Consider the following 27,972-nt stretch of genomic DNA (forward strand, 5'->3'; position numbering starts at 1 on the left):
TTATTTTTATTGTTATTATCTTTTGTACTGATTCAACACTACATTTGTTTTTCTTGTGTCACTTCTGATATGGTTTTGTCATGGTTTACTTGCTTTTTTGTTCTGTTTTTTTTTTTTTTTGTGATTATTGTTTTGTATTGATCAAGCCCTGTAACTTTTCCTTTTTTCCCCTCTAAGTGTGTACGGTGGACAGGCCCTCGGGAGGTGATCTTGTGAACACTTCCTGAGGATCCTTGATGCCGAGGTATGTTCATCTATTTTGCTGTGATCTCGATAGCCTGCTGATCGTGAGCCGCAGCGGGATGGATGGATATATATGTATATATATATATGTATGGATATATATGTGTGTGTGTGTATGTATATATATATACAATATATGGGTATATTTTCTAATAATGTCTGTACTGTAAACCTTGAGTTGTTAAAGTTCATGTGCACCTCTCTCCTCAAGTGTGTATGTGTGTGTGTATGAGTGGATGTGACTGTTTGTCATTTTAACTGTAAAATCTAATAAAATATATTTGCACAAAAAAATGATATGTTGGAGACAAATTTCCTTATTTTTTTATATTGTTTTTATTTTGTTTTCTCTGATTGATTGCTGGCTTCAGTTCATGCTGCATTTCCCTTTCTGCAGATTGCTCCGCCCACTTCCTGTTGAGAGCCAGGAAGTGTGGACAGGTACGGGACTGTTGCTATGGTTGATTGATTGATTGATTGATTGATTGATACTTTTATTAGTAGATTGCACAGTACAGTACATATTCCGTACAATTGACCACTAAATGGTAACACCCGAATAAGTTTTTCAACGTGTTTAAGTCGGGGTCCACGTTAATCAATTCATGGTAAACCGCACCTTGCCATGGTAGCCTCCTTTAATTGGGTTCAGCTGGGAAGACTTGCATGGAGGACAAACAGTTTTGGAGCGTGTGGTGTGGTGTGTGGTCAGGTCTCGCTGCTGTGACAATGTGCCATTCAAGGTCAGCATACATCATGTTCTAGAAGCTACATTTCATTTCATTTTGATAGCTTGGAATAAAGGGATTGTCATATCCAAACACATTCCTACAGTACTGGACATTCAATCATTTGCAGGCGTCAAACTGGTCAACACAGTCGCCCTCAGTATCAGCCCAAAGGTAAGGGCCGGACAATGAGAATGTTATTTTTCGTCGACCAAATTTCGTTTTATTGCCTCATGGATTGTGTGATTTTTGTTTATTCATAGTTAGTGTATATATATATATATATATATATATATATATATATAGATCATTAGTTGTTTTCCTCCTGTTGGAGCGCCTTTTGTTACTCATATTGCTATTCTATTTTTTTGTTAGTTTTTTCCTAGAAATAGCATTCCTCCTATTATTTTGGAGTGATTTTGATTTACTTGGTTATCCTCGCTTTAATGCGTCGCTTTAATTCTTGTGATATACTTTTGGCGGAGGTAAAAAGTTATTTCAATATAAAAGCTGTGTTTTTTGGAACTTCCTGTCTGCATCTGGGTCCTCTCATTATTAGCACAAAAAAGCTGAAAATATGACAGAGTGTCAAGGAGGGTGTCGCTTCCAGAAGGCCCACCGGCCTTGGATCAACACCCGGTTAAGAAACATGAAAAAAGTCCCTCTATTTAATGGAAGTCAGCACAAAAAAAAGCTGAAATTCCAAGTCGTAACAAGATTAAAATAAGCCGTGCAACTAATCATGTCCAAAAAAAGTGCAGTTCCTGTTAAACTTAGAAAACAGATAAAATGTAACAAGAAGAGAATATATTGACAACAACAAAATATACATCCATCCATCCATCCATCATCTTCCGCTTATCCGAGGTCGGGTCGCGGGGGCAGCAGCCTAAGCAGGGAAGCCCAGACTTCCCTATCTCCAGCCACTTCGTCTAGCTCTTCCCGGGGGATCCCGAGGCGTTCCCAGGCCAGCCGGGAGACATAGTCTTTCCAACGTGTCCTGGGTCTTCCCCGTGGCCTCCTACCAGCTGGACGTGCCCTAAACACATCCCTAGGGAGGCGTTCGGGTGGCATCCTGACCAGATGCCCGAACCACCTCATCTGGCTCCTCTCGATGTGAAGGAGCAGCGGCTTTACTTTGAGTCCCTCCCGGATGGCAGAGCTTCTCACCCTATCTCTAAGGGAGAGCCCCGCCACACGGCGGAGGAAACTCATTTCGGCCGCTTGTACCCGTGATCTTATCCTTTCGGTCATGACCCAAAGCTCATGACCATAGGTGAGGATGGGAACGTAGATCGACCGGTAAATTGAGAGCTTTGCCTTCCGGCTCAGCTCCTTCTTCACCACAACGGATCGGTACAACGTCCGCATTACTGAAGACGCCGCACCGATCCGCCTGTCGATCTCACAATCCACTCTTCCCAAAATATACAAATGTGATGAATTCATCTTGATACTGTCCTGCCACAGTGAATAGGTTTCCCTTTTAAAGGGCAAATTCCTCCCAGGGTCTTTTGTCCTAATGACTGTCTGGATAAAGTGAGGAGATTATAATTCAGGAAAACAAATTATTCTACAAATAGACGGGAATAAATAACACATTTTTACTGGTAGCTAAATTCGACAGAACACCTGCATCATCTTCTCAACAACACCCACATTCTTACATACAACATATTTAAGAATGGTGGTAACAAAAAAATATAAAGTTAGTAAAAAAATTGGATTAAGAAGTAAACAAACTTGTTCTGTGTAACACAACTTGATGTTTTTGATGTTGTCGCTCCTTCTCCTCTTTTGTTGGACAAAGTTCCTCCTCGTACTGTGCTATGGTTCTTTCGCACATTTTCACACAATCACAACACTTTACACTCACACTTGATCCTAACTAAGCGATGTGTTGATCACTAATGTTGTCTTCTTAATCCGCGTTGACAGAAAATAAAAAGCAGTTTTAAGGACGTCAAAACAAAATGTATGCATTCTTTCCAACGGCCGCTGGGTGGCAGCAGAGGCTCCATGTATTACCTGAAGAAACATTTGACTTCTGACCTTTCCACATGATTTATCTCATCTTTACTGCTGGAGTTCAGCTCACTGAGGATGTAAGCTCCATTTTTGTATTTTATTTATCTTTAATTATTCACAAACAGGCTTAAAACAAACCATTATTATCATTACTGCCTCATTATTTCCACTGTCTACTTATTAAAACAATTCTAGCACAAAAACATCCAGGATGTTCATACAAACAATATTACACATCCCCAAACGTACCACTTTATTATGGTTTTAATATCATACATTATTACATTGAATATTCACATGTTAATGAAAATGTTTATTTCCACTCAGGGATTAATAAAGTATTTCTGATTCTGATAATTACATCACTCTCATAAAGCCTTTAAAGCTGAATATGTTTTTTTACCATAGCTCAGCTTCACAATGTTGGAATATTGACTGCTGATATTAATATTCTTCTATTGTTTAGAATATTACACTTTACTCTTTTTTTTTGCTCAAATGAACAGGATGAACGTGTCTTTAATTGTCACTACTGAGTGTAATTATATATAATTATGTATATAATAATCTTCCATTCTTCACCTTCATTACCGCTTGATTTAACTCTCATCTTATTTTATCCAGAGAGAACTTGACCATAAAAAGATGGCTGCACATCAATAAACTGTCACTAAACTTCAATAAAACTAAATATATCATATTTGGAGATTGTAAAAATAAAAAACAAATTATGTTGGATAATATTGAAATGAAAGGAATAAAGGTCATCACATTTTTAGGAGTTAATATAGATGATGAAGTAAGCTGGACACTACATGTAAATATTATAAAGAAAACATAAAAAAAATGGAGTGCATAAAAATAGATTATAATAAAATACATACTTATAAAATATTAACTACAATTATTGTACCCAACTTTAGTTGAAGCATACATTGTTTATTGCATAAAGGTCTGGGGACATACATATAAAACAATCACACAACAATATTCATATTACACAAGAGAGTAATTAAATATAACTAATAGAATGGATTATAGAGACCCAACAAATGATTCATAAAGTCACACATTTTAAAATTGTATTAAAGACAACTGTTCAAATGATGTATAAAGTAAATAATAATATGCTTCCAGAAGTGGTCCAGAAGATGTTTCAGATGTGAACCAGTAAATATGAACTAAGAGGGATTTATGTGTACTCAAAAGCAAAGGTATGAACACATGTAAAACAAATATGTACATCATATAAAGGAGTTCATCTATGGAATCATCTACAATTAGAAAATAAAATATGTAACACTTCATTATTTCAAAATCATATATAAAACACTATTATGAATAAGTATAAAAGTGAAATATGAATATCTACACATAAAATGTTTATTGTATGTAACATATTTTATGTACTGTTTATTCTCACCTTTTCAGTCAAATTGTTGTGTTCATTTTAAAGTACACAAATGTGTATATTAACTCATGTACTTGACTGAAATAAAAGCACTAATCTGAAGTGTCTAATCTATAAATGTTAGAATCATATTAACAAGATTGTGTTACACACACAACAATGATGTCACACATGTTATATGTGCTGATGTTGTTAGAAAGTCAAAGTTCAAGTTTTGACAGTTTATTTCAAATCCTGCATCTTCATTTGCTGCTGCTGTTCTCACCAGCACACTTGTGTTTCTTACACTGGTACTTAGAAGAGAATCTTTCACCACACACACTGCAACTCAACACTTTCTCTCATGTGTGTGTTCTCGTGTACTGTAAGAGTGTTTAGGTGACAAAAGCTTTTGTTGCAGCTTGAACAGGAGCATGTTTTTTTTTCTTTAACCAAAGTGCATTCTTATTTGTGATTTTAATTGCTGACTTTCTAATATAACTTTTACCACATACTGAACATATAAAAGGGTTTTCACCAGTGTGTGTTCTCATGTGTGCTTTAAACTTTGATTTATTACAAAACTTTCACCACATTCTTAGCAGGAAAAAGGTTTTTCTCCAATGTGTGTTCTCATGTGTACTTTTAAACTTCGATGTATTACATAACTTTTACCACATTCTGAGCAGGAAAAAGGTTTTTCTCCAGTGTGTAATCTCACGTGTGCTTTGAAATGGTCCTTTCGAGTAAAATCTTTACCGCAGATTGAACACGAAAATGGTTTTTCTCCAGTGTGTGTTGTCATGTGTTCTTTTAAACTTTGATTTATTACAAAACTTTTACCGCATTCTGAGCAGGAAAAAGGTTTTTCTCCAGTGTGCATTCTCATGTGTGTTTTGAAATGGTCCCTTCGAGTAAAATCTTTACCACAGATTGAACATGAAATAGGTTTTTCTCCAGTGTGTATTCTCATGTGTGTTTTTAGACGACAATGGTATTTAAAAGGTTTGTCACAGAAAGAACATTTGAATCGTGTGTTGTCAGTGTCAGGAGAGTGTGACGTTGTGTCCTCACTATCTGATAGTGGAGCTAAGAGCTTGTCTGCTTGTGATCCTCCACAGTGGTCTCCATCAGCTTCTGTTGTCATGTGTTGAGTTGAGCTGCTGCTTGGAGGCTCCCCCCCTCCCCTCTCCTCACTCTCACCTTTGACCTCATCATCTTCACTCTTCACAGGGACACCAGTCACTGGGAACTCCTCCAACCATTGAAGATGCTCTCCCTCCTGACAGATGCTGTGTTCCTCCTCTTCCTCTTTAAAATGGGAGGTCAGTGGGTTATTTTCTTCCCTTTGCATTTGCAATGTATGTGGCGCCTCTTCTTCCTCCTTAATGTGGAAGGGCTGTGGCTCCTCCTTGTCCATCTTGAAGCTCCACTTCTGTTGCTCAGAGTGAAGATGTTCTTCACAGACGTCTGCAGGACACAAGAAGACAAAAATGCTCGAGAGGAGTGCATCTTTTTTTCAGTCACATGTTAGGAGCGATATTGATAAGATTTTACCAATTCAGATTTCCTTTTCAATTCTGCTTTACAATTCAGTTATTTGTGGACTCACTTTTGCTTTCAAATTCGGTTAAAAGGAGAAGAAACAGGTCAATTAGCACCAACAGTGAGGTCTTAAGAGGCCCAGACCTTACGGTTACCCCATGGGGTGCCAGAGGGCCCTAATGACTATATTCTGCTTTGAAAATATCTATAAAAAATATTTTTGGCTATAAATTAATTAGATACTACACGTTATTTTTGTGGTATTACACAAAACTTTCCCCCAGAAGGTTTTATCTTTGTCCATGTGATGTCAGATGAAACAAAAATCGAGCTGTTTGGCCACAATACCCAGTAATATGTTTGGAGGAGAAAAGGTGAGGTCTTTAATCCCAGGAACACCAAGCCAACCGTCAGGCATGGTGGTGGTAGTATTATGCTCTGGGCCTGTTTTGCTGCCAATGGAACTGGTGCTTTAAATGGGACAATGAAAAAGGAGGATTACCTCCAAATTCTTCAGGACAACCTAAAATCATCAGCCCGGAGGTTGGGTCTTGGGCGCAGTTGGGTGTTCCAACAGGACAATGACCACAAACTAGAGATGTCCGATAATATCGGACTGCCGATATTATCGGCAGATAAATGCTTTAAAATGTAATATCGGAAATTATCGGTATCTGTTTCCAAATTATTGGTATCGGTTTTAAAAACTAAAATGTAAGATTTTTTTAAATGCCGCTGTGTACACGGACGTAAGGAGAAAGTACAGAGCCCCAATTAACCTTAAAGGCACTGACTTTGCGTGCCAGCCCAATCACATGACATCTACGGCTTTTCACACACAAGTGAATGCAAGGCCTACTTGGTCAACAGCCATACAGGTCACACTGAGGGTGGCTGTTTAAACAACTTTAACACTGTTACAAATATGCGCCACACAGTGAACCCACACCAAACAAGAATGACAAACATTTCGGGAGAACATCCGCACTGTAACACAACATAACGCTAAAATATACACCCGCCGAATTAAGGTTTTAGAATGGCCTTCCCAAAGTCCCGACTTAAAAGTATGGACAATGCTAAAGAAACAAGTCCATGTCAGAAAACCAGAAGCTTGTGGATGGCTACCAAAAGCGCTTTATTGCAGTGAAACTTGCCAAGGGACATGTAAGCAAATATTAACATTGCTGTATGTATACTTTTGACCCAGCACATTTGCTCACATTTTCAGTAGACCCATAATAAAGTCATAAAAGAACCAAACTTCTGTGATGAGGTGGCAACTTGTCCGCCCGAATGCAGCTGAGATACAAACATTGCGTTTCCAACGAGATCCTGTTTTTTTCTCGAGTTAACAGGAAAAGGAGAAAGCAATATCGGTGTCATTTCATTTTTCTCAAAATACTTTCCACTGTGTTTGTTAGAAAGTTCCACAACTGTTCACGTTATCCCAGGCTTGTGCTACAGCACTCATCTCATTGTGCAACATGTGAATGTTTGAAGTGGAACTAAACCTGATCTCTGAAGTTATTTCCAAAGCAGGGCCCCCATCCACATATACAATACTAGAACATATCTGATGAAAAACATTATTTTGTTATTTTAATTATAAGTGGGCCATACCACCTATTAGGGTTGTACAGTATACCAGTATTAGTATAGTACCTCTAATGAATCATTTTCGGTACTATACCATCTCTGAAACGTACCGGTCCCCCCCCCCTCTCCCGCGTCAAAGTCACGTCGTGACATTGCTGGTTTACGAGCAGACGAGCATGTTCGGCGGCACACAATCACCGAGTACTTACAAGCAGACTCAGTGTGGAGACAGAAAAGGGAGAACGGATGCATTTTGGCTTAAAAACTCACAATAAAAGTGAAGTTGTAACACTGAAACACCCTCAGGAAGAGGTGCTTTAAGACATGGCTAGCTAGCTAGCTAGCGGCTGACGTCCATCGGCAGTGTTTTAGCTACTTCTAAATCACTAATCCTGGTCTCCATGGCGACAGATAAAGTAAGTTTCTTACAAGTAACATTATCACTGCAGGACGTGGAACAGCTAAACATGCTTCACTACACACTGTAGCTCACTGGCATCAAAATGTAAACAAACGCCACATATCTAACCGATACTACTATGATTACATCGATATGTTTTGGCATCACAACGTCTTCTTTCGTTTTTTTTAAATGTATATTATGTTTATAAACTCAGGAAATATGTCCCTGGACACATGAGGACTTTGAATACGACCAATGTATGATCCTGTAACTACTTGGTATCGGATTGATACCCAAACTTGTTGTATCATCCAAAAACTAATGTAAAGTATCAAACAACAGAAGAATAAGTGATTGTCACATTTTAACAGAAGTGTAGACAGAACATGTTAAAAGAGAAAGTCAGCAGATATTAACAGTAAATGAACAAGTAGATTAATAATTCATTTTCTACCACTTGTCCTTAATAATGTGTACAAAATAATAGGTGTATAAACGACACAATATGTTACTGCATATGTCAGCAGACTAATTAGGAGTCTTTGTTTGTTTACTTACTACTAAAAGACGAGTTGTCTAGTATGTTCACTATTTTATTTAAGGACTTAACTGCATTTGTTTAATGTACCCTAAGTTTTTTTCTCAAAATAAAGCCAATAATGCCATTTTTGTGGTCCCCTTTATTTAGAAAAGTACCAAAATAATTTTAGTACCGGTGCAAAATGTCGGTATGGTTACAACACTTAATTTCCCCTCGGGGATTATTAAAGTATTTCTGATTCTGATTGAGTTTTTATTGGCCGTCTTCAAAGTAATTAACTTTCCGGAACAGTTTCTTCAATTTTGGTTCACCGAAAGTTTTATTAGTCACAAATAGTTTACACTCGGACAACTTTACCGCGAGGGGGCTGACAAAAGAAAGACTTTAGAAAGACAAGAACATTTGCTATTTAGTACTAATAAAATAGATTGATTGAGACATTGTTGGACAGCTGAGAAGTAACTAAATCCAAACAAACGTTGAAATTATTTTTTTTTAATATATCTGGCTTGTATCTTCAGTAGGGATATAAATCGTTAAGAATTTATCGATATGATACCCTAATCGATACCAGTATTTATCGGTACTCTTATCAGTACTACATGTCATTTGTGGAAACAAAAAAGTAGAAAAAAGGCATTTTAAATAGCATTCCTATTAGTGGAAGAGGTTGAACACCTCCAACATGATGTTCTGTAACATCTCAGAGCAGGGAAGTCTTTGATGTTGTCCCCTAGAGGGGGGGGGGGGGGGGGTTGCCCACATCTGAGGTCCTCTCCAAGGTTTCTCATAGTCAGCATTGTCACTGGCGTCCCTTGGATGTGAATTCTCCCTGCCCACTGAGTGTGAGTTTTCCTTGCCCTTTTGTGGGTTCTTCCGAGGATGTTGTAGTCGTAATGATTTGTGCGGTCCTTTGAGACATTTGTGATTTGGGGCTATATAAATAAACATTGATTGATTGATTGATTTTATCAGCAGCTGTTTATTTGAAGTCTTAAAGAAGTCAACTATGTGTGCAGTGCAAGGTGAAATGCAGTTATGTCATCTTCTTCTCAATAACACACACATCAAACTTTTGTGTGTGGTTGCTTCCTTATTTGTCATTATTCAAAGCTGATCTTAATGTGTAGCAGCGGCAGCTGAACTCAATGTGACAACGTGTCATAGTTACGTCAGTCAGCTGGAATTAAAAATACAAATAGTTGTGTCGTTAGTCCAGAATTACACTGTTGATGATTGATGAGCATTCATTTTTAAATGGTGGTGTTAAAAAGCAAGTATATCTCCATCTTTAGTGATAAATGTGGCCCCCGGATGAACATGTGTCACAAACATTGTATTAGATGATATGTGGATGTTGTGCTTACTTGGACTGTGATGAAGCTGTGAGGACTCAGGTGGTTTGTCTTCATGCTCTTCAGTCTTCACAGAGACAACAGTCAGTGGAAACTTGCTGAGATCAGCCTCCTCCTGCCCTACAGGACACTCTCCCTCCTCTTCCTCTTTAAAATAAGATGAATGCGGATCCTCCTTGTCCCCTTTAAAATGTGAGGGCTGTGGATACTCTGAAGTGAAACTGTCCCCCTGCAGATGAGGGAGACATTCTTCTTGGTGTCCAATCAGCTGATGGATGTCTACAGGACACAAACAAAACACATTTTAACTCCTACATCCTAAATATTAAATCGTACATGAAATATAGGGCTGTGGCTATTGAAAATGTTACTAATCAAGTGTTCTACTGGAAATGTTTTCGATTAATCGAGTAACTGGATAAAACATAGTGTTGCTTGACTAAAGACAAATTTAAGCGACTATAAGACATTTCACTTAATAATAAGCGGGTGATTGGTTTGAGATGGTATGAGATCAAGATGTCATCTTTAGATCAGGATTTGTTTTTTCGACAATCACTGCCACGTTAAAAAGTTAAAGTAGCAATGATTGTCACACACACACTAGGTGTGGCGAGACAAACAGAGGAACATCAACCTCTCATAAATATTGTGTGTCTGAAACTGTCTCGTTTTTATGAACAATGTAAAACAATCAGTGCATCATCCTCACATGACAATTCATCTTCCTATAGACAATCTATTTAGGAATAGTGTTAATAATAAATATAAAGTGAGTAAAGATGTGAGAGTAAGAAGTAAACAAACCTGTTCTGTGTAACACAACTTGATGTTTTTGATGTTGTCGCTCCTTCTCCTCTTTTGTTGGACAAAGCTCCTCCTCGTACTCTGCTATGGTTCTTTCGCACATTTTCACACAATCACAACACTTTACACTCACACTTGATCTCTGCTTAGCGATGTGTTTTGATCACTTCCGCCTCTCTTTGTTAGCAGCTAACAAGCTAAGCTAACTAGCAAGCTAAGCTAGCTGGAGAAGCATCAAAGTGCGCTCAGACTAATATAACCGGATGCAAACAGTTATTAACGATGTTTACTCTATTTACTAGAGTGTAAAAAAGGACATATATGTGTACATGGAGGCACAGATTAAGAACACTGAACTGTGATGACTGCAATAACGTCTTCACCGTCAGACGCCATCTTGCTTTATCCTCGCCGTGTTTGGTTCGCGCGCAGTGTTGTCAGATCTCGCGAGAGAAACAAGTAAGCAGCTCTTTTCCAGATCTCGCGTGAAAAATAAGTACAACCAGTTCCCCACCCCCGGTACTACTATTTTATAATATACTATTTACTTATTCTGAAAATAAAAGTAAACTTGTCCATTTTACATTTTCAAAACAAAGACATACAACTTATTTATGTAAAAGTATTCAAATATTTAACAATGTATTGAAACAACAGTAGCATAATGAAAGAAAAACAAATAAATAAAAATATTACACTCATGATATTATTTTTGTCTTTGATGCTAATCGTTTTTAGAATGTGGGAGGTTTTCATGATCTTTTTACATTTCCTCTGGCATTATATATATATATATATATATATATATTATTGGCTTCACAGTGGCAGAGGGGTTAGTGTCTCTCCGGGTACTCCGGCTTCCTCCCACCTCCGAAGACATGCACCTGGGGATAGGCCACTCCCACTTCCAAAGACATGCACCTGGGGATAGGCCCCTCCCACTTCCAAAGACATGCACCTGGGGATAGGTTGATTGGCAACACTAAATTGGCCCTAGTGTGTGAATGTTGTCTGTCTATCTGTGTTGGCCCTGCAGTGAGGTAGCGACTTGTCCAGGGTGTACCCCGCCTTCCGCCCGATTGTATCTGAGATAGGCACCAGCGCCCCCCGCGGCCCCAAAGGGAATAAGCGGTAGAAAATGGATGGATGGATGCCTCAACAGCAGCTTGGAATTTGGGACATGCTCTCCCTGAGATAATCCTAATAGCCATTACAACTATGGGAAATACTATACTTTGACTTTCACAAAGTGCATTCTTTTTATTATTATTATTTTTTTAGAATGCCTCAAAACAACAGCTACAAAAACAATAAAGGCACACAGCTTCATTCCAAAGTATACTAGAGCATACTTGCCAAACTTGAGACCTCCAACTTCGGGATATAGGGATAGGGTTGCAGCAGGGGAGCATTGTGTAGCGTCCCCGAAGAGTTAGTGCTGCAAGGGCTTCTGGGTATTTGTTCTGTTGTGTTTATGTTTTGTTACGGTGCGGATCCATCCATCCATCCATCCATTTTCTACCCGCTTATACCCTTTTGGGGTCGCGGGGGGCGCTGGCGCCTATCTCAGCTACAATCGGGTGGAAGGCGGGGTACACCCTGGACAAGTCGCCACCTCATCGCAGGGCCAACACAGATAGACAGACAACATTCACACTCACATTCACACACTAGGGCCAATTTAGTGTTGCCAATCAACCTATCCCCAGGTGCATGTCTTTGGAAGTGGGAGGAAGCCGGAGTACCCGGAGGGAACCCACGCATTCACAGGGAGAACATGCAAACTCCACACAGAAAGATCCCGAGCCTGGATTTGAACCCAGGATTGCAGGACCTTCGTATTCAGACGCACTAACCCCTCTGCCACCGGTGCGGATGTTCTCCCGAAATGTGTTTGTCATTTTTGTTGTGGTGTGGGTTCACAGTGTGGCACATATTTGTGACAGTGTTAAAGGCCTACTGAAATGAGATTTTCTCATTTAAACGGGAATAGCAGGTCCATTCTAGCTGTCATACTTGATCATTTTGCAATATTGGCATACTTTAGCTGAAATGATTTAGTAGAGGTCCATTCTAGGTGTCATACTTGATCATTTCGCGATATTGCCATATTTTTGCATAAAGGATTTAGTAGGGAACATTGACGATAAAGTTTGCAACTTTTGGTCGCTAATAGAAAAGCCCTGCCTTTACCGGAAGTATGTGCGCGTGAGGTCACGAGTTGCAGGGCTCCACACATATTCACATTGTTTATAATGGGAGCCACCAGCAGTAAGAGCAATTTGGACCGAGAAAGCGACAATTTCCCCAACTAATTTGAGCGAGGATGAAAGATTCGTGAATTAGGATATTGATAGTGAAGTACTAGGAAAAAAATAAAAAAGCGACGGGTGGCGGCAGTGTGAGCGTTTTAGTTCTAATTAGACACATTTACTAGGATAATTCTGGAAGATCCCTTATCTGCTTATTGTTTTAATATTGTTTTAGTGAGATTTTAAAGATTGTAAAGACATACCTCGAGGTCGGATGGCTGCGGTGAACACGCAGTGTCTCAGAGAGAAGCCAAGCTCACAGCTGCCTTTTTTGACAACTACTGCAGTACGACGAATAATCTACCGATGTCTCCGGTAAGATATATATCACAATTTCCCCATCCAAAAACATGCTGGTTGATGTAGAGAAAACATGTTCGCTTGACCGCTCTGTGTTAAAGCTTCACAACAAACAAAGAAACACCGGCTGTGTCTCGGTGCTAAAGACAGCTGCAATCCACCGCTTTCCACCAACAGCATTCTTCTTTGACGTCTCCATTATTAAATGAACAAATTGCAAAAAATTCAGCAACACAGATGTCCAAAATACTGTGTAATTATGCGGTTAAAGCAGACGACTTTTAGCCTCAAGTGGTGCAGCGCTAATATTTCCTGACAGTTTTCAACAAGAAACTCGCAGGAAATTTAAAATAGCAATTTAGTAAACTAAAAAGGCCGTATTGGCATGTGTTGCAATGTTAATATTTCATCATTGATATATAAACTATCAGACTGCATGGTCGTTAGTAGTGGGTTTCAGTAGGCCTTTAAAGATGTTTATACGGCCACCCTCAGTGTGACCTGTATGGCTGTTGACCAAGTATGCCTTACATTCACTTAAGTGTGTGTAAGAATGCATGTACTATGTGACTGGGCCAGCACGCTTATTGTATGGAGGAAACAGGTTGTAGGCAACGCTAAAGGCAGTGCCTTTAAGGCACCCCGCCGGTATATTCCGGTGGAAATCTGTAGAAATTCGGGAGAATGGTTACCCGGGGAGATTTTCGTGTGGGGCACTGAAATTCTGGGGTCTCCCGTGAAAATTGGGAGGGTTGGCAAGTTCCCGATATGGCAAACATTCCCTGCAACCGTGTTTTACTGGATATGTACCGATAGGTACGGCGGCGTTTTAAAAAGTCATTAACTTTACTTTTTGAAACCGATACCGATAAATTTCTATGTTACATTTTAAAGCATTTATCGGCCGATATTATCAGCAGGCCGCCAAGACCGTTTCAGACGCACAATATTTATATGAGAGGTTGATGTTCCTCTCAGTTTGTAACAATGTGTATCAACATGTTTACACAAAAGTCACACAGTCACCGGGGGAATATTCCAGAGAGCAGGTTAAGTGCAAACTCCTGAGTATGTAAAATGAAGTGTATTAATATTAACTACATTTATTGTACCTAACTTTAGTTGAAGCATACATTGTTTATTGCATAAAGGTCTGGGGACATACATATAAAACAATCACACTACAATATTCATATTACACAAGAGAGTAATAAACACAATTAATAGAATGGACTAAGGAGACCAAACAAATGATTGATAAAGTCACACATTTTAAAATTGCATAAGACAACTGTTCAAACGATGTATAAAGTAAATAATAATATGCTTCCAGAAGTGGTCCAGAAGATGTTTCAGATGTGAACCAGTAAATATGAACTAAGAGGGATTTATGTGTACTCAAAAGCAAAGGTATGAACACATGTAAAACAAATATGTACATCATATAAAGGAGTTCATCTATGGAATCGATGATTGTCACAATGACTGTCAAACACACACTAGGTGTGGTGAAATTTGTCCTCTTTATTTGACCCATCCCTTAGATCACCCCCTGGGAAGTGAGGGGAGCAGTGGGCAGCAGCAATGCCGCGTCCGGGAATCATGTATGGTGATTTAACCCCCAATTCCAGCCCTTGCTGCTGAGTGCCAAGCAGGGAGGCAATAGGTCCCATTTTTATAGTGTTTGGTATGACTCGGCCGGGGTTTGAACTCCCAACCTACCGATATCAGGGCGGACACTCTAACCACTAGGCCACTGAGTAGGTGAGTTGTGTGTACTCAAAAGCAAAGGTATGAACACATGTAAAACAAATATGTACATCATATAAAGGAGTTCATCTATGGAATCTACAATTAGAAAACAAAATATGCAACATATCATTATTTAAAAAAACACTATTATGAATAAATATAAAAGTGAATTATGAATACCTAAAATGAAAATGTTTATTGTATGTGACATATTTTATGTAGTGTTTATTTTCACCTTTTCAGTCAAATTATTTTTTTGTTCCATTTAAAGTACACAAATGTGTATATTAACTCATGTACTTGACAGAAATAAAATCACCAATCTGAAGTGTCTAATCTATATAAATGTTAGAATCATATTAACAAGATTGTGTTACACACACAACAACGTCACACATGTTATATGTGCTGATGTTGTTAGAAAGTCAAAGTTCAAGTTTTGACAGTTTATTTCAAATCCTGCATCTTCATTTGCTGCTGCTGTTCTCACCAGCACACTTGTGTTTCTTACACTGGTACTTATAAGAAAATCTTTCACCACACACACTGCAACTCAACACTTTCTCTCCTGTGTGTGTTCTCATGTGCACTTTACAAGATTGTTGGTGACGAAAGCTTTTGTTGCAGCTTAAACAGGAGAATGGTTTTTCACCAGTGTGTGTTCTCATGTGTAAATTTAAGCAGCTTTTTTTTATGTAACCTTTACCACATACGGAACATATAAAAGGTTTTTCTCCAGTGTGTGTTCTCATGTGTTCTTTTAAAGTTAGATTTCTTACAAAACTTTTACCACATTCTGAGCAGGAAAAAGGTTTCTCTCCAGTGTGTATTCTCATGTGTGTTTTGAAATTGCGCTTTTGAGAAAAATCTTTACCGCATATTGAACATGAAAAAGGTTTTTCTCCAGTGTGTCTTCTCATGTGTTCTTTTAAATGTTCATTTTTTACAAAGCTTTTACCACATTCTGTGCAGGAAAAAGGTTTTTCTCCAGTGTGTATTCTCATGTGTGCTTTGAAATGGTACTTTTGAGTAAAATCTTTACCGCAGATTGAACATGAAAAAGGTTTTTCTCCGGTGTGTGTTCTCATGTGTACTTTTAAAATTTGACTAATTATAAAACTTTTACCACATTCTGAGCAGGAAAAAGGCTTTTCTCCAGTGTGTATTCTCATGTGTGTTTTGAAATATTGGCTTCGAGTATAATTTTTACCGCAGATTGAACATGAAAAAGGATTTTCTCCAGTGTGTACTCTCATGTGTTCTTTTAAATTTTGATTTCTTATAAAACTTTCACCACATTCTGAACAGGAAAAAGCTTTTTCTCCAGTGTGTATTCTCATGTGTGCTTTGAAATGGTACTTTTGAGTAAAATCTTTACCGCAGATTGAACATGAAAAAGGTTTTTCTCCAGTGTGTGTTCTCATGTGTCTTTCCAAGGCACTAGGATATTTAAAGGTTTTGTCGCAGTGAGAACATGTGAGGTGTGTGTTGTCAGTGTGACATGTCTTATCATCTTTAGAGTCTTCATCATCAGTGTCAGGAGAGTGTGACGTTGTGTCCTCACTATCTGATAGTGGAGCTAAGAGCTTGTCTGCTTGTGATCCTCCACAGTGGTCTCCATCAGCTTCTGTTGTCATGTGTTGAGTTGAGCTGCTGCTTGGAGGCTCCCCCCCTCCCCTCTCCTCACTCTCACCTTTGACCTCATCATCTTCACTCTTCACAATCACATGGAACTCCTCCAACCATTCTTGACTGATGCTGTGTTCCTCCTCTTCCTCTTTAAAAAGGGAGGTCAGTGGGTTATTTTTTTCACTTTGCATTTGCAATGTATGTGGCGCCTCTTCTTCCTCCTTAATGTGTAAGGGCTGTGGCTCCTCCTTGTCCATCCTGAAGCTCCACTTCTGTTGCTCAGAGAGAAGATGTTCTGCACAGACGTCTGAAGGACACAAGAAGACAAACATGCTTGAGAGGAGTCCATATTTGTTCAGTCACATGTTAGGAGCGATATTGATGAGATTTTACCAATTCAGATTTAATTTTCAATTCTGCTTTACGATTCGGTTATGTGTGCACTCACTTTTGCTTTCGAATTCGGTAAAAAGGAGAAGAAACAGGTCAATTAGCACCAACAGTGAGTTCTTAAGAGACCCAGATCTTACGGTTACCTAATGGGGTGCAAGAGGGCCCTAAGGACTATATTCTGCTTTGAAAATATCTATAAAATAAAAATATTTTTGGCTATAAATTAAAAAGACACTACAAGTTATTTTGTGGTATTTCACAGAACTTTCCTCCAGAAGGTCTTAGCTTCGTCCATGTCAGATGAAACTAAAATGGAGCTGTTCGGACACAATACCCATTAATATGTTTGGAGGAGAAAAGGTGAGGCCTTTAATCCCAGGCACACCATTCCCACCGTCAAGCATGGTGGTGGTAGTATGATGCTGTGGGCCTGTTTTGCTGCCAATGGAAATGGCCCTTTAAATGGGACAATGAAAAAGAAGGATTACCTCCAAATTCTTCAGGACAACCTAAAATCATCAGCCCGGAGGTTGGGTCTTGGGCGCGGTTGGGTGTTCCAACAGGACAATGACCACAAACACACGTCAAAAGTGGTGAAGGAATGGTTAAATCAAAGTTTTAGAATGGCCTTCCCAAAGTCCTGACTTAAACGTGTGGACAATGCTGAAGAAACAAGTCCACGTAAAAAAAAAACAACAAATTGAGCTGAACTGCACCAATTTTGTCAAGAGGAGTAGTCAAAATATTCAAGCAGAAGTTTGTGGATGGCTACCAAAAGTGCCTTATTGCAGTGAAACTTGCCAAGGGACATGTAAGCAAATATTGACATTGCTGTATGTATACTTTTGACCCAGCACATTTGTTCACATGTTCAGTAGAGCCATAATACATTCATAAAAGAAGCAAACTTCATGAATGTTTTTTGTGACCAACAAGTATGTGCTCCAATCACTCTATCACAAAAAGTAAAAGTTGTAGGAATGATTGGAAACTCAAGACAGCCATGACATTATGTTCACGACTGTATGTGTGTGTGTGTGTGTGTATATATATATATATATATATATATATATATATATATATATATATATATATATATATATATATATTGTTCTGTCTTGTTTGTTGGATTTATAGCTAGTATATGTAAAACCAGTGTTTAAAGGCCAACTGAAATGAGATTTTCTTATTTAAACGGGGATAGCAGGTCCATTCTATGGGTCATACTTGATCATTTTGCGATATTGCCATATTTTTGCTGAAAGGATTTAGTAGAGAACATCGACGATAAAGTTTGCAACTTTTGGTCTCCAATAGAAAAGCCTTGCCTTTACCTGAAGTATGTGTGCGTGACATCACGAGTTGCAGGGCTCCACACATATTCACATTGTTTATAATGGGAGCCACCAGCAGTAAGAGCAATTCGGACCGAGAAAGCAAAAATTTCCCCATTAATTTGAGCGAGGATGAAAGATTCGTGGATGAGGATATTGATAGTGAAGGACTAGAAAGAAAAAAATATATCAGATAAAATAAAAAGCGACGTCTCCGGGCGGCAGCAGTGTGAGCGTTTCAGATGTAATTAGGCACATTTACTAGGATAATTCTGGAAGATCCCTTATCTGCTTATTGTTTTAATAGTGTTTTAGTGAGATTGTAAAGACATACCTCAAAGTCGGATGGCTGCGGTGAACACGCCGGTGTCTCAGAGAGAAGCCGAGGAGCCAAGCTCACATCTGCCTTTTTTGACAGCTACTGCAGGAGGATGAATAATCCACTGATGTCTCCGGTAAGATATATATATCACAATTTTCCCAACCGAAAACATGCTGGTTGACGTAGAGACCGCTCTGTGTTAAAGCTTCAGAACAAACAAAGAAACACCGGCTGTGTCTCGGTGCTAAAGACAGCTGCAATACACCGCTTTCCACCAACAGCATTGTTCTTTATAGTCTCCATTAATTATTGAACAAATTGCAAAAGATTCAGCAACACAGATGTCCAAATTACTGTGTAATTATGTGATGAAAATAGACAACTTTTAGCCGTAAGTGGTGCTGAGCTAGAATGTCCCCTCCAACCAATAACGTCACAAACACACGTCATCTTTTTCCGCGACGTTTTCAACAAGAAACTCCGCGGGAAATTTAAAATTGTAATTTAGTAAACTAAAAAGGCCGTATTGGCATGTGTTGCAATGTTAATATTTCATCATTGATATATAAACTATCAGACTGTGTGGTCGATAGTAGTGGCTTTCAGTAGGCCTTTAAGGGCCTACTGAAATGAGATGTTCCTAATTTAAACGGGGATAGCAGGTCCATTCTATGTGTCATGCTTGATCATTTCGCGATATTGCCATATTTTTGCTGAAAGGATTTAGTAGAGAACATCCACGATAAAGTTTGCAACTTTCGGTGCTAAGAGAAAAGCCTTGCCTGTACCGGAAGTAGCAGACGATGACGTCACATGTTTGATGGCTCCTCACATATTCACATTGTTTCTAATGGGAGCCTCCAACAAAAAGAGCTATTCGGACTGAGAAAACGACAATTTCCCCATTAATTTGAGCGAGGATGAAAGATTTGTGTTTGAGGATATTGATAGCGACGGACTAGAAAAAACAAACAAAAAAAAACGCGATTGCATTGGGACGGATTCCGATGTTTTTAGACACATTTAGTAGGATAATTCTGGGAAATCCCTTATCTTTCTATTGTGTTGCTAGTGTTTTAGTGAGTTAAATAGCACCTGATAGTCGGAAGGGTGTCTCCACGGGTGTCCTGACGCGCAGTGTCTCAGGGGAGTCGACGGCAGCTATGGACGGCACAAGCTCAACTTTTCTCTGGTAAGAAGCGACTTTTTACCACAATTTTCTCACCAGAACCTGCTGGTTGACATTCCGTCGCGATTCATGTTCGCTTGATCGCGCTGTGATCCATAGTAAATGTTTCACTTCCAGGAATTTTAAACAAGGAATCACCGTGTGTTTGTGTGGCTAAAGGCTAAAGCTTCTCATCTCCATCTTTCTACTATGACTTCTCCAATATTAATTGAACAAATTGCAAAAGATTCAGCAACACAGATCTCCAAAATACTGTATAATTATGCCGTTAAAGCAGACGACTTTTAGCTGTGTGTGTGTGCAGAGCTCATGCTTCCTAAAAACCCGTGACGTCTTGCGTACACGTCATCATTACACAACGTTTTCAAGACGAAACTCCCGGAAAATTTAAAATTGCAATTTAGTAAACTAAAAAGGCCGTATTGGCATGTGTTGCAATGTTAATATTTCATCATTGATATATAAATGATAAATGGGTTGTACTTGTATAGCGCTTTTGGGAGAGTGGCCGTGCGCAATCCGAGGGTCCCTGGTTCAATTCCCACCTAGTACCAACCTCGACACGTCCGTTGTGTCCTGAGCAAGACACTTCACCCTTGCTCCTGATGGGTGCTGGTTGGCGCCTTGCATGGCAGCTCCCTCTATCAGTGTGTGAATGTGTGTGTGAATGGGTAAATGTGGAAGTAGTGTCAAAGCGCTTTGAGTACCTTGAAGCCGTTCCTATATAATAAATAATAATAATATCATATAAAATAATAATAAAATATATAAACTATCAGACTGCGTGGTCAGTAGTAGTTGGTTTCAGTAGGCCTTTAAAGGGGAACATTATCACAATTTCAAAAGGGTTAAAAACAATAAAAATCAGTTTCCAGTGGCTTGTTGTATTTTTTGAAGTTTTTTTCAAAATTTTACCGGTCCCGGAATATCCCTAAAAAAATCTTTAAAGTGCCTTTTTTTCGCTCTCTGCGAAGACACTATCCATTTCCCTGTGACGTCACACAGTGCTGCCAATGTAAACAAACAATGGCGAATAGCACAACAAGATATAGTGACATTAGCTCGGATTCAGACTCAGATCTCAGCGGTTTAAGCGATTCAACAGATTACGCATGTATTGAAACGGATGGTTGGAGTATGAAAATATTGAAGAAGAAACTGAAGCTATTGAGCGAATAGCTATTGACGCTATTCATAGCCATAGCATGGCCGAATAGCTGCGTTAGCATCGCCGGTAAAATGTGCGGACCAAACGATCAGGAATTTTGCATCTTTTGACACTGGAGCAACTTAAATCCGTCGATTGGTAAGTGTTTTTTTCGCATTAAATGTGGGTGGAAGGAAACGTAATATAGTTGCAAATGCATCTGCAGGTTATCCATACATCTCTGTGCCATGTCTGCTTTAGCACCACCGGTATATAGCATGTTAGCATCGATTAGCTGGCAGTCAACATCAACAAAACTCACCTTTGTGATTTCGTTGACTTTATAGTTGCAAATGCATCTGCAGGTTATCCATACATCTCTGTGCCATGTCTGTCATCGCCGGTAAATAGCATGTTAGCATCGATTAGCTAGCAGTCACGCCGCAACCAAATATGTCTGATTAGCACATAAGTCAACATCAACAAAACTCACCTTTGTGATTTCGTTGACTTTATCGTTGCAAATGCATCTGCAGGTTATCCATACATCTCTGTGCCATGTCTGTCATCGCCGGTAAAATGTGCAGACACTTCAGCACATTCAATGGGGGTCTGGCGGCAGACACTTTAGCATCTTCGGGCCAGTGGTGCAACTTGAATCTCTCCCTGTTAGTGTTGCTACACCCTCCGACAACACACCGACGAGGCATGATGTCTCCAAGGTTCCAAAAAATAGTTGAAAAAACGGAAAATAACAGAGCTGAGACCTGGTGTTTGCAATGTGTTCGAGGAAATGAAAATGGCGGCTGTATTACCTCGGCGACGTCACGTTCTGACGTCATCGCAAAAAGAGAGATAAACAGAAAGGCGTTTAATTCGCCAAAATTCACCCATTTAGAGTTCGGAAATCGGTTAAAAAAATACATGGTCTTTTTTCTGCACCATCAAGGGATATATTGACGCTTACATAGGTCTGCTGATAATGTTCCCCTTTAAGTTCATTTTGGAATTTAACATTGAGGTGCACTTCCCCCTTTAGACAGCGGGAGGCAGCATTGCCTAGTAATGTCCATATTAACAAGGCACAACAAGAAGTTCCTTTCAAGTCTACTTTGAGCTAGTTCGGTGATGATTGCAAACGTGTTCATCTTTTCAACAAAGTATCTATCGTTGAGTAGTATGTTAATATTTTATTGAGCTGTAATATTTGTTGGCTGTGATGTAATTTGGGACGTTTTATGGCCAAAAGTCAGTCATGCTCATTTTCATAAATCATACAGTGAAGTGAATGTTAGCATAGTAAGCTAGTTTGCTGTAGAGCACTTAAAGGCCTACTGAAAGCCACTACTGCCCACCACGCAGTTTGATAGTTTATATATCAATGATGAAATATTAACATTGCAACACATGCCAATACGGCCTTTTTAGTTTACTAAATTGCAATTTTAAATTTCCTGCGAGTTTCTTTTTGAAAACGTCGCGTAATGATGACGCGTACGCGTGATGTCACGGACTGTCAGGAAATATTAGCGCTGCACCACTAGCGGCTAAAAGTCGTCTGCTTTAACCGCATAATTACACAGTATTTTGGACATCTGTGTTGCTGAATCTTTTGCAATTTGTTCATTTAATAATGGAGACTATAAAGAAGAATGCTGTTGTTGGAAAGCGGTGGATTGCAGCTGTCTTTAGCACCGAGACACAGCCGATGTTTCTTTGTTTGTTGTGAAGCTTTAACACAGAGCGGTCAAGCGAACATGTTTTCTCTACGTCAACCAGCATGTTTTTGGATGGGGAAATTGTGATATATATATCTTACCGGAGACATCAGTGGATTATTCTTCGTCCTGCAGCTCCTCGGCTTCTCTCTGAGACACTGCGTGTGCACCGCAGCCATCCGGCCTTGTTGTATGCCTTTACAATCTTTAAAATCTCACTAAAACACTATTAAAACAATAAGCAGATGAGACATCTTCCAGAATTATCCTTGTAAATGTGTCTAATTACATCTGAAACACTCACACTGCTGCCGCTTTTTTTCTTGTCCTTCACTATCAATATCCTAATTCACAAATGTTTCATCCTCGCTCAAATTAATGGGGAAATTGTCGCTTTCGCGGTCTAAATTGCTCTTACTGCTGGTGGCTCCCATAACAAACAATGTGAATATGTGTGGAGCCCTGCAACTCGTGATGTCACGCACACATACTTCCGGTAAAGGCAAGGCTTTTTCTATTAGCGACCAAAAGTTGCGAAACTTTATCGTGGATGTTCTCTACTAAATCCTTTCAGCAAAAATCTGGCAGTATCGCGAAATGATCAAGTATGACACAGAATGGACCTGCTATCCCCGTTCAAACAAGAACATCTCATTTCAGTAGGCCTTTAACACTGTCACAAATATATGCCACACTGTGAACCCACACCAAAAAAAGAATGACAAACACATTTCGGGAGAACATCCGCACCGTAACAAAACATAAACACAACAGAACAAATACCCAGAACCCCTTGCATCACTAACTCATCTAATACAATGTCACAAACATTGTATTAGATGATATGTGGATGTTGTGCTTACTTGGACTGTGATGAAGCTGTGAGGACTCAGGTGGTTTGTCTTCATGCTCTTCAGTCTTCACAGAGACAACAGTCAGTGGAAACTTGCTGAGATCAGCCTCCTCCTGCCCTACAGGACACTCTCCCTCCTCTTCCTCTTTACAATAGGGGGGCTGTGGATCCTCCTTGTCCCCTTTAAAATGTGAGGGCTGTGGATACTCTGAAGTGAAACTGTCCCCCTGCAGATGAGGGAGACATTCTTCTTGGTGTTCCATCAGCTGATGGATGTCTACAGGACACAAACATAACACATTTTAACTCCTACATGCTAAATATTAAATTATACATGAGATATAGGACTGTGGCTTTTGAAAATATTATTAATCAAGTGTTCTAATGTAAATGATTTCAAATAATCGAGTAACTGGATAAAACAATGTTGCTTGGTTAAAGACAAATTAAAGCGACTATAAGACATTTCACTTAAAGGCCTACTGAAACCCACTACTAGGGTTGGGCATTGAGTATCGAGTATCGATCGGAACCGGGACTAACTTTCCGATTCTACCGGAATCGTTCAAAAGTTGTAATTTCGATTCCTAGTTTCGATACCCAGTCCGCCGACCGGATAAAAAGAATAAGTCTGCCGACCGGAAGAAGAAGCCGCTGAACACCAACGAAGAAGCGCCCACCGCGGAAAGTGTTAGCATAGCCGAGCCTATGAGTCAGTCAAGCATGGATAGCGGGCGTCGGCGGTCAAAAGTGTGGCTTTATTTTACTAAAAAAAATTAAATATCGGCGAAATATAACACGTGTGACAGGACTGTTTCGTGCTTAGGTGCGTGCACGTCGAACATGATGAAGCACCTCCGAGTTCATGGAGTACAAATAAATGCGTGTCTCGTTTTCGACGAGCTGCGCCGACCGTCCTCCTCTGCCTCTTCCTCTGGCTCTGGCTCCGACGCCCAGCCTGGCACCTCGGAGACTGCACTGCAGTCCGAATCCGGGAAGTAAAACAATATATATATATATGCAATAAATAATGTGTTTTGCGCCAACGTTGAGGCAGCGAACAAATTAGCTTGCGTATTTTTTCATAGACAATTTACAACCTGCTAGCCAGGCTCCGCCATGTGCTCAGCGTACTCCGTTCACCGTAGCGGCAATGGGGAAGATGTCGGTGCCACAGATGGAAGAGTGCCACAGAAAGGTCACTGCACACACAGTTAAAAGACTGCATCCCTTTTCAGAGGTGGAATCTCCAACATTTAGGTTAGTTAAGCAATAACGTTAGAGCTAAGCTAATTGATACTGGGCTAAACAGTAACAACAACATTACATGTGTGTTTATGTTTGCAGGGATATGGTGAAAACTCTTAACCCAAAATACATACCACCTTCCAGGGACTACCTGGAAAACACATTGATCCCGGCATGATACAAGAAGAATCGGAATCGAGAATCATCAGGAATCGGAATTGAAACAAAGAATCGGAATCGTTCGAATTCAAACGATACCCAACCCTACCCACCACGCAGTCTGATAGTTTATATATCAATGATGAAATATTAACATTGCAACACATGCCAATACGGCCTTTTTAGTTTACTAAATTGCAATTTTAAATTTCCCGCGAGTTTCTTGTTGAAAATGTTGCGGAATGATGACGCATTCGCGTGATGTCACGTGTTGGAGGGAACATATTAGCGTAGCAACAAACGCGGCTAAAAGTCGTCTCTGTTCATGGCGTAATTACACATTATTTTGGACATGGCATTCTGGGTAATTCTTATGTTGCGTTTAGAATGTGTTACAGAGCCGATGTTCTACCGAAATGTTTGTTATTCTTGTTTGGTGTGGGTTCGCAGAGTGTGGCGCACATTAGTAAGAGTGTTAAAGTTGTTTTCTATCACTACCATCAGTGTGATCTTTATGGCTGTGAAACAAGACCCCTGGTTTACACATAGTAAAAGCAAAAACAAACTCCTCCGCCATTTTGAAAATGATGACAGGGGAAGCGTCACTCGTGACGTCACGAATTTGACCGGGCGGTAAAAGTAAGCATGATGCATTTGGTAAGCGAGTTTGACCCGGCAGTAATTCAAAGCAGGCGCATATTACATGCCCGGCGGCTATTCAAGGAAATACGGTATGTGGAATATTTATACTATTCATATATTATATATTATATAAATAATATATGCTATATATTATTTATTATTATTATTGTCTATTGTGAGCGAACCGTGGTGCTGAATTTCCCCCAGGGATCAATAAAGTACTTTCTATTCTATTCTATTCTCTACTCTTTCATTGCAACAACCAGCATGGTATAAGATTTGGACACCATTGCTGTCCCACATTGTTCCCTTGCTCTGTGTCTTGCCTACCAAACCAAAGACGTAGGTCCAATGACGAAACAGGGCGTAGCTGCCGCTGCCTGGACCGACAAGCAAATACCACATTTTCAACACTCACCGTTTTGAAAACATAGCTATGGGCAGTACTTTGGACACACCAGGAGCTAGCAGCTACACAACAGCTAAGCTAAAGTTAGAAAAGCGCTATACAAGTACAACCCATTTATCATTTATCTAAAACAGCACATTTAAGCATATCAAATAATTATAGTTGCTTAATACATACACAAAGTCTCCAAAACAGAAGTCAGATAGAAAGTATCCAGTAACAAACGTGTCCGCATCATTCAACGTTCTGCGCCATGATCTTGACTTCATGAATTATTGTGGCCACTAGGTGTTGTGAAAGATCAAATCGAACTATTGCAAAAGCATCCGTTATAAGGATAGTTTTTTTTTTTGTATTTGTGTCAATATGTATAAACATCCTCAGCCTTCCCGGGAAGGTCTATTCAGGTGTACTGGAGAGGAGTTTACGCTGCATAGTCGAACCTCGGATTCAGGAGGAACAGTGTGGTTTTTGTCCTGGTCATGGAACTGTGGACCAGGTCTATACTCTCGGCAGGGTTCTTGAGGGTGCATGGGAGGTTGCCGAACCAGTCTACATGTGCTTTGTGGACTTGGAGAAGGCATTCGACCGTGTCCCTCGGGAAGTCCTGTGGGGAGTGCTCAGACAGTATGGGGTATCGGACTGTCTGATTGTGGCGGTCCACTCCCTGTATGATCAGTGCCAGAGCTTGGTCCGCATTGTCGGCAGTAAGTCGGACACTTTTCCTGTGAGGGTTGGACTCCACCAAGGCGCAGATTCTGTTCATAACTTTTATGGACAGAATTTCTAGGCGGAGTCAAGGCGTTGAGGGGATCTGGTTTGGTGGCTGCAGGATTAGGTCTCTGCTTTTTGCAGATGATGTGGTCCTGATGGTTTCAACTGGCCAGGATCTTCAGCTCTCACTGGATCGTTTCGCAGCGGAGTGTGAAGCATCTGTGATGAGAATCAGCACCTCCAAGTCCGAGTCCAAGGTTCTCGTCCGGAAAAGGGTAGAGTTCCCTGCCCCAAGTGGAGGAGTTCCAGTACCTCACAGTCTGGTTCACGAGTGAGTGAAGAGTGGATTGTGAGATCGACAGGCGGATCGGTGCAGCGTCTTCAGTAATGCGGACGCTGTATCGATCCGTTGCGGTGAAGAAGGAGCTGAGCCGGAAGGCAAAGCTCTCAGTTAACCGGTCGATCTACGTTCCCATCCTCACCTATGGTCATGACAAAGTCCCTCCTCGTACTCTCCTGTCGTTTTTTTCTAACATCACAAATATTTCTTCAACGGCAGCAGTTAGTCGCTGATTCAGCAACACTCACATCATTTGTAATGTAGACATGTTCACACAATAAAAACACTTTACACTTACATTGGATCTCTGCTTTGATGTGTCGATCACTTCCGCCTCTCTTTGTTAGCAGCTAACAAGCTAAACTAACCAGCAGGCTAGGCTAGCACGTATAAGTGCACTCAGACTAATGTATCCGCATACAAACAATTAATAACGACGTTTACTCTGTTAAACGACACACATGTGCACATGTACGTTGTAATTAAGACCTAGAAACCATAATAACCAAAACAACGTATTCTCCGCTAGACGCCATCTTGTTTTGTTCTTCCTCCTGTGTGACGTCATCGAGGTGTTCTCCACCGCGGAAAAAATGTTGGCCAAACACGTGTTTCACTAGGACAATAGTGAGTGGTGCACACTTCCTTCGCCCGGCCACAGAACAACAAAAAGAGTTGCTGGTGTAACAATAGGAAGAATATATTCCACTCCTCTCTTGTACACGCGGCTTATGAGGTAATATACATTATATATTTTCATATTATTTATCTTATTTACCTGATATGTTGTTCCAAGCTAACTTGCTAGCGTTAGCCCACTAGCAGGTATTTGTTGCAAATGCGACGTTCTTTTTTAGGAGTGTATTTTATAT

At 39.9% G+C, this 27,972-nt stretch overlaps 2 protein-coding genes and 1 long non-coding RNA gene across 6 annotated transcripts in view; 1 reads left to right on the forward strand and 2 right to left on the reverse strand.

Moving 5' to 3' along the window:
• Positions 1 to 841: 841 nt before the first annotated feature.
• LOC133542540 (uncharacterized) lies at positions 842 to 6,271 on the forward strand. Of its 2 annotated transcripts, XR_009804181.1 has the most exons (4): positions 842 to 986; positions 1,078 to 1,145; positions 5,623 to 5,714; positions 5,836 to 6,271. It is a non-coding gene; the product is annotated as an uncharacterized LOC133542540 (long non-coding RNA). The 2 variants fall into 2 exon arrangements; XR_009804182.1 differs by lacking the exon at positions 1,078 to 1,145.
• LOC133542466 (gastrula zinc finger protein XlCGF57.1-like) lies at positions 3,928 to 27,653 on the reverse strand. Of its 3 annotated transcripts, XM_061886635.1 has the most exons (4): positions 27,399 to 27,653; positions 23,599 to 23,865; positions 9,845 to 10,111; positions 3,928 to 5,859 (listed from the first exon to the last, which is right to left on the reverse strand). In XM_061886635.1, the coding sequence occupies exons 2-4, from the start codon at positions 23,849 to 23,851 to the stop codon at positions 4,988 to 4,990; spliced, it is 1,392 nt and encodes a 463-aa protein (XP_061742619.1). In that variant the 5' UTR covers positions 23,852 to 23,865; positions 27,399 to 27,653; the 3' UTR covers positions 3,928 to 4,987. The 3 variants fall into 3 exon arrangements, with proteins under 3 accessions (XP_061742619.1, XP_061742617.1, XP_061742618.1); XM_061886633.1 differs by lacking the exons at positions 3,928 to 5,859; positions 9,845 to 10,111 and adding an exon at positions 14,369 to 16,939; XM_061886634.1 differs by lacking the exons at positions 3,928 to 5,859; positions 9,845 to 10,111; positions 23,599 to 23,865; positions 27,399 to 27,653 and adding exons at positions 14,369 to 16,939; positions 19,777 to 19,865.
• The window catches only part of LOC133542512 (gastrula zinc finger protein XlCGF28.1-like), a 44,809-nt gene continuing 31,205 nt past the window's right edge, over positions 14,369 to 27,972 (reverse strand). Inside the window, exon 3 of the transcript XR_009804170.1 lies at positions 14,369 to 15,238. The gene's annotated coding sequence lies outside the window, so the exon portion shown is untranslated. The remainder of the gene's footprint in view (positions 15,239 to 27,972) is intronic.

The sequence above is a fragment of the Nerophis ophidion genome, linkage group LG24 (genome assembly GCF_033978795.1).
Source record: "Nerophis ophidion isolate RoL-2023_Sa linkage group LG24, RoL_Noph_v1.0, whole genome shotgun sequence".
In the NCBI taxonomy this organism is placed as follows: Eukaryota; Metazoa; Chordata; class Actinopteri; order Syngnathiformes; family Syngnathidae; genus Nerophis; species Nerophis ophidion.